This window comes from Argentina silus (genome assembly GCF_951799395.1).
Source record: "Argentina silus genome assembly, chromosome: 16".
NCBI classification, from domain to species: Eukaryota; Metazoa; Chordata; class Actinopteri; order Argentiniformes; family Argentinidae; genus Argentina; species Argentina silus.
Window position 1 is genome coordinate 8,218,602 of NC_139670.1, and position 7,500 is coordinate 8,226,101.

Consider the following 7,500-nt stretch of genomic DNA (forward strand, 5'->3'; position numbering starts at 1 on the left):
GAGAGAGGGAGAGGGAGGGGAACAGAACACAGGGATACAAGGAAAATGAGGTCAGGCAGGGGAAAAGATTTGGACACTGTAGACAGATGAAGCTACAGAGACAAAGAGGGAGGTCAGAGGAGAGCATGGAGCGAGGGAGGAGAGAGTTTTAGAGAAGAGAAGACAGGAGAAGTAGAGGCACAGAGGGAGATGGAGCCAGGATAAGCCCTGTCCTATTACCGTGCTCAGGAACCGTATCCATTCTGGCCCAGGATCAGATGCTGCAGGATTAACGTCAGCCTGTTTAGATGTACTGTAGGCCTACAGCAGTCTCTGCCAAGGCTGGGGGTTTACACTGTACTTTATGATTAAGTAGCCGAGCGTTCACCTTTTCCTCTCCCTCCTCCCTAATGAGCCAGCCCTCCACCTGCTCACCCCCCCAGCCCTCGACCCCCCTGTGGGGTGTCCTCCTCTCCTCCGTCTGCCCACCTCTGGCTATCTGCGCTGGTACAGGACAGGACACTCCTCCCCTCCAGCTGTCCCTGCCTCCTCTCCACTCACAAGTTTTCTGTTGTGAAGGGTGGAATGTATGTGTGTTTATGTGTGTGTGTGTGTGTGCGTGCGCATTTATGTGTATGTGTGTGTTTGTCTTTGTGCGTGCATGTGCGTGCGTGCGTGTGTGTGTGTGTGTGTGTGTGTGTGTGTGTGTATGTGTATGTGTTTGTTATCTCAAACACAGGTCCATTTCCTCCAGAGTTTGGCACAGCGCTAAGCTAACATGGCAGCTAGCCCTGTGTCTGCCGGGGTCAGACAAGGTGAGAAAACACAAGACCTGCACAAATGACCAAAGGCATAGTTTACGTGTTGCTAACAGTAGCCAATGTGTAAAATGGGCCATCCATTTTGTATGGGGCCAGGAGAATTTCCTGACCGTGTGACCAGACTACAGTAGGAACAACTAGGCGCTTGTTAGGAACAATAGGCAGACTCAAATGCAGACAGACACGGGGATAGAAAATAAGGAGAGTTTATTTGCTTCCGAAGCAGGGTAAAACTTTGAGATATTAAGAGGCAGGCTCGGGGTGGAGAGTGGCAGATAGCCAGGCAGGCAGGCAGGCAGGCAGGTAAGCAGGCAGGCAAGCAAGCAGGCAGTGAGATCCTGGAGACATGGAAAAAACAGTTAGAACAGCACACCGTAGTCAGCGTTGGAATACTCAATAATTATAATGAAAACCAGAGGGGCCGAGAACGAATGCTACCACTGAAGGTGAATCAACAATCTGGCGAGGAGTGAGTGGATAACCAGGGTAGATAAACTGTAGAATGTTGATGAGCTGATGGAACACATCTGAGCCAGGGAGTAGTCAGTTGATGCCCAACAGCTGAGCAGGTGAGCCAGGAGCTGGAGAGTGCCGAGGACTGCAGCCACACCCATACCACATACACCGACACACACACACCGACACACACACACCGACACACACACACACCGACAGGGGAGAACAAGAAACACAGGGACTAACCAACAGAGATAGAGGGGAAAAACGGGAGACGCGGTCGGGACCGTGACAGGGCCTCAGCTGTAACCGAGTACATAGCCTTCTGGGCAGGTGAGAACATACACTGGTAGCAATAATGAACTGTACAATAACAGAGAGACATTTAAGCATTGTTCTTCACAATCTATCATCCTCTCACAACACAAAACATCAAGGCTGATATACAGTAATTACCCTGGTCTGGGCGGCGGTAATTACCCTGTAAGTGTTCGTTATCTAATTACACCAGGGTAATGCTAGTATGAATGCAATCTACAGTATCTGATTTATGTAAATGGTTTTGCCCTAATAGACTGTTCTTAAGTGTTTCAGGGATAATTGCAGTATCAAGTCATTCGTGTTTTAGTTTCACCTCACGACTGGGTTCTATCAGCTGTGTTCTCCAGGGGAGGCTGGTGGAGGTAGAAATCGAAGGTAGGCTCATTGTAATGCATGGAATGGAATGAGGAATGGTATCAAACACATGTGCATGGAATGGAATAAGGAATGGTATATAACATATACAATGCATTACAATGAGCCCGTTCTCAGATTTCTACCTCCACCAGCCTCCCCTGGTGGTTCTTCTGTGCCTCACCTCCAGCATCATCACATGTCACATGTCTTCTACTGTGCAAGAGCTCGGGCTAAATTTCGCTGCTCCCAGCCTGCTGCTCATACATATTCATGTGGAGGGTTGGTCTGGAATGGATTTGGCATTTGACTGACAGCTTGCTCTTCATAGCCTGCCTGATTCATTTGAAAGGGCGTCAACGCTGAGGAATATTAATTAAGGCCTGGTAATGGCTCTATATAAGTGTTTTGTTATACTGTGTGTGTGTGTGTGTGTGTGTGTGTGTGTGTGTGTGTGTGTGTGTGTGTGTGTGTGTGTGTGGAAAGACACCCACACACACGCACACGCACGCACACGCACTCACACACACACACGCACGCACGCACACACACACACACACACACACACACACACACACACACAGATGTTTGTCATCATCAGAGTGGTATCGTGGGATGATGCAGAGGATAGAAGTCTCACAGCCTGAGACAGATGAGTCAGTCTCCTTCACTAATGACACTAATATGAGAGAGAGAGAGAGAGAGAGAGAGAGAGAGAGAGAGAGAGAGAGAGAGAGAGAGGGAGGGATAGAGAGAGAGAGAGAGAGAGAGAGAGAGAGAGAGAGAGAGAGAGAGAGAGAGAGAGAGAGACAGATCCATCTGATTGAAACACTCTGGAGTACCAAGAGTACTACAATACTGGCCACCAAGGAGCCCCATTATCACTACCTGCTTGATAATGATCAGAGTGAGAGATAGAATGAGAGATAGAATGAGAGGAAAGATCACAGAGAGAGAATGCTGCATGAGGGAAAAGAGAGAGAGAGAGTTGTCTGAAGCAGAGTTTCCTCCTAACAAGCAGGAGAATAAATTGGGGTTCAACTTCTTAGAAGTTGTTCCCTCGCCTCTCTCTCCCTCCCTCTCTCTCTCTCTCTCTCTCTCTCTCTCAGTCCTCCTCCCTCTAGACTCTTTCTAGGGATGGTTCTCTAAAAGAGATCAAGGCTGGCTGTCCTCATCTCAAGAGAGAGATTAAAGAGATGAGAGGGGGGAGAGGGAAGTGCAGTATTGAATATTGGTAATTCTGTTTCAGGCCTGTTCAGGCAGTTTATTGCTAGTGTGCGTGTGCGTGTGTGTGTGTGTGTGTGTGTGTGTGTGTGTGTGTGTGTGTGTGTGTGTGCAGGCGTGTGTGTGTGTGTGTGTGTGTGTGTGTGTGTGTGTGTGTGCAGGCGTGTGTGTGTGTGTGTGTGTGTGTGTGTGTGTGTGTGTGTGCAGGCGTGTGTGTGTGTGTGCCTCTTGTAAACCCAGGTGCAGAGCCGTTTGTGAGCGATGCCTACTGCCATAATGTCACCTAGGTGATGCATGTAGAGCAGAGGAGGAGATGAATATTTAACAGGGTTAGGGAGGAGAGAGGGAGGGGGAGGGAGGAGGGAGAGAGGGGGAGGGAGGAGAGAGGGAGGAGAGAGGGAGGGGAGAGGGAGGGGAGAGGGAACACACACACACACACACACCCACCCACACCCACACCCACACACACACACACACACACACACACACACACACACACAAACACATCAGTCCACATCATTTTCGATCCTGCCATAGCGTAGATGGACTATTCATTGAATATATCACTGTGTACTGTACATACAGCATCCTTTATGGTTTTATTAATATATGGTCCATGGTCAGTCCATTATAGGTGGGAATGATCAATGTGACACCTGCCGGCCCATTTATCCACAATCTCTCTCCCTAACCCCCCCCCCCAGAGTCCATTATGTGGTCAATAGTGTCTCCTCACAGATAGATAGGGCTGTTGGACCCAACCTGGCCTACACACCAGTGGAGGCTGGTAGAGGTAGAAATCGGAGGACGAGCTCATTTTGGCCTCCACCAGCCTCCCCTGATATACACAGTACTTGTTATAGACTTCCCTGGTACAAACCTGCCCTTAAGTATAAACCCAAGGCCAGTGAGTTGTGTTAATGTACTTATTTCACTGTACTTCCATTGTTGCTTTCTGTGGTCATGATTATGATTATAATAAGATCATACAGTGCTGTATGTTAACTGCCACTGCTGCAGGACCCTTGTCAGGAGTGAGGTTTCTGTTTTCCAGCTCGTACTAAACAAACTGAAACAGTGTTTCCTGCCAGGGGTCACAGCAACCTTCTACTGAACCTTCCAGAACACTGAGAGGCAGCCTTTTGGCCACGGAGAGGCAATATTAACACACGGTTACTAGCGCGGTCGCTTCTCTGAAGCGTATTGAAATGAGGCATTGCATTTCACTTGCAGACAGTAATGAGCCGTTTATTTTCACAGGCAGAGGCTCTATCATATTCTGTGTCATCCTTGGGAAATATAGTGCGGCGTATGTTAAGTAGCACATTTGCAGCAGCCGTAAATGTGCGAGTGTACATGGGAACACCCGGTCCCATGCAATATGTATGAAATGCATCGGGAATGAGAGGTAGTGGTTTTGGTTCCTTTTCCCTGAGTCTCCCTCTCTGAATGGGTGTTTTTTGTAATGGCAAGCAGGGGGAGTGTGTTGTGTGTTTGTCTTCATGGTGTTATGGTGACATCTGCTAACCCTGACCCAAAGGACCCTTACAGGTTACAAATACCCTATGAGGTTACATAGAGGCCCTATTGAAGTTACATGGAAGCCCTATTGGTTACATGGAGTCCCTGGCTTTGGGTTTAACAAATCCAGAAAGCTCTCTCCTCTCTCTGTCCAGCATGGCAGCTATTATTCTGGGTGCGCTTTAACATTGTATTTGAGAAGGAGAAAGTCATGGTCAGTCAAACTCAATATCCGATGTGCAACAGTAGACCTTACTTGACCTCATTAGTCTAAAATCCCATTGGCCTTATTATTTTTGGTCATCTTTCTTACTCTCTCTCTCTCTCTCTCTCTCTCTCTCTCTCTCTCTCAAAAAGGCCTACTTGGCGGTGACAGCTCTGTTGATATTGGATGTAGTGAGCCTTGGGCCTAGCTGTCAAAACTTCCTCTCTTGATACCAAATGTCTCTTTTTCACTCCTCTGTCAAGAACTGGAATGCGTGGCTCGACTGTTTGTAGAGTCCTGCAAAAAGGAAAAAGAATCTAATCAGAACTTCCAGAACTTTAATTTCCCGTAGTCAAACAAAATCAGTGATCTCATTTCTCACTGGCTTATCTTGTTTGTATTTGATTCCACCTTCAATCTGGACGTTGACAAGCAGCTTCTAGCGATGCACAGCAAAGGCTCAGCTCAGTCTGTGCGAGACAGCTGTTCCCTTCATGCTCCTATTAGCAGTAATAGAGAGCAGTAATATAGTGATAGGCCCAGAGAGGTTGTGTAATAGCCTAGAGGTAGCATTAACACCCAGTGATAGGCCCAGGGAGGCGTATAATAGCCTAGCGGTAGCTTTAACACCCAGTGTAGAGGTGGAACTATCTGTCTGACACTATAGCCTGCATGCCCCTGGGCCAACAGGGTGAAAACACACAGCATGGCTGATAGCCTGGTAGCCTTGGTAGGGTCTGTGTGTGTGTGTGTGTGTGTGTGTGTGTGTGTGTGTGTGTGTGTGTGTGTGCGTGCGTGCGTGCGTGCGTGCGTGCGTGCGTGCGTGCGTGCGTGCGTGCGTGCGTGCGTGCGTGCGTGCGTGCGTGCGTGCGCGTGTGCGTGTGCGTGTGTGTGAATGATAGCAGCTATGTCGGCCTAAAGTGCTTCACCAGAGCTGAGGTGATGCAACACTGTGCAATAGGTAGCCATGTGGTCATAGTCAATATGATGGTGTTGTGGCGTAGTGGGAGAAAACGACAGTGTGAGCATGTACTTCTTCACTGCAGTTCACGAAGTGCAATTCACCTCAACACAGAGTATCACCCTGTGCTGTGACATTGTTTTTGAAATTTCTCAGAACTAATATTTTGTCTTTTGTCTTTCAGAATAAAGTGTTGAACATCGACTCACTGAAGGTCAAGTTGCAGGTATAAACAATTGTTCTTGTATAATTCATTGTGTGTGTGTGTGTCTACGTGTGTACAGTATGTGCCTGCTTGTGTGTGTGTGTGTGTGTGTGTGCATGTGTGCGTGTGCCTTTGTGCACGTCTGTGTATTTGTGTGTGTTTGCAATTACACTGGTAATGTCTGCCAGTGTAATGACTGGTGTACTTAGGCAGAGGACTCAAATGCACGACTCGGACACAAAAACTTAAATCCAATAGAATAGTCTTTACTATCAAAAAGGTTCGGCACACAGGTATGCAGTTCAAAAAGGCAGGCAGGTAGGCAAAAGGCAAAGTCAGAAACACACTTGGAGATCAAAACCCAGGAATACTTATCACTGGGAAATGCTGGGACATACGACACAAAGGTACAAAGATGAACTGGCACGGAGACAGGGGAACACACAGACTAAACACACAGGGAAGGATGATGAGGAACAGGTGAAGCAGGGCGGGGTAGACAATCACACAGGCAGGAAACACACAAGGGCAGGAAGTGAAGTGTCTGAAACGAGAGACGAGGTGAGGATAACAACATAGAACAGGAAACAATGAATGACTGACGTGAAACCAAGACAAACATAAACTAAGGAGCAGGGCCAGACCTTACAGCCAGGAGCGTAAATCCCTGCGTACAGTACATCTTTATTGTGAGATGGAGGGGGAAATCTGGCCAAACAAGGATTTAATGAAGCCATCGTTAATCTCTAACAGTCAATTACCCTCACTGTTGCAAGACTCTCAGGGGAATGCCACACTGCCCATTATTCTCATTATTATTATTGGTGTTATTTGTCAGAGAGAGACTATTATCTTCAGCCTGTTATCATAATGCTGGTTCAGCAGAGAGAGATGTCAGTGTCCATTATTGAGTTGAGAAGTCACCAATCATGCCTTCATTTCTTCTCGAAGATAATATTGTCTGGTCTAATTTCACATTATAGTAGCAGAATGTCATTGTTTCTGTGAGTAGAGAGTGAATCAATTCCTTTCGGTGGGAGTTGGGAGAAGAAAACATGGTCGAGTTTTATTGCATAACACTGAATGTCCTATACTTTACCCTTCATATGATATGTTGCATATGTGTGTGTGTGTGTGTGTGTGTGTGTGTGTGTGTGTGTGTGTGTGTGTGTGTGTGTGTGTGTGTGTGTGTGTGTGTGATCCTCCATCTCTCACTTTAAAGGGGCAATCTAGGATTGGTCCATCAAGTTTTTGACTTTTAAATAAATGATATATAGCCATTGATTCTTGAAGAGTATAACTTAGAAATGCCTCATGATCCTACAGTAGTTCTACTGTCTTACCCCATCAGAACCCAAAATATAGGGGAACGTTTTGTTATTGTTTGATTCCCAGATTGCCCCTTTAACGGTAACTCAAACAGACAGGTTGGTTGAGTCCTACTCTGATATGA

General features: G+C 47.0%; 1 protein-coding gene across 1 annotated transcript in view; it reads left to right on the forward strand.

Moving 5' to 3' along the window:
* rab26 (RAB26, member RAS oncogene family) overlaps nucleotides 1-7,500 on the forward strand; it is a gene marked incomplete at both ends in the record, with an annotated part of 38,559 nt that overhangs the window by 12,185 nt on the left and 18,874 nt on the right. Inside the window, one exon of the mRNA XM_083687201.1 lies at nucleotides 6,027-6,068. Within this exon, the coding sequence (XP_083543327.1) occupies nucleotides 6,027-6,068 (42 nt within the window). The remainder of the gene's footprint in view (nucleotides 1-6,026; nucleotides 6,069-7,500) is intronic.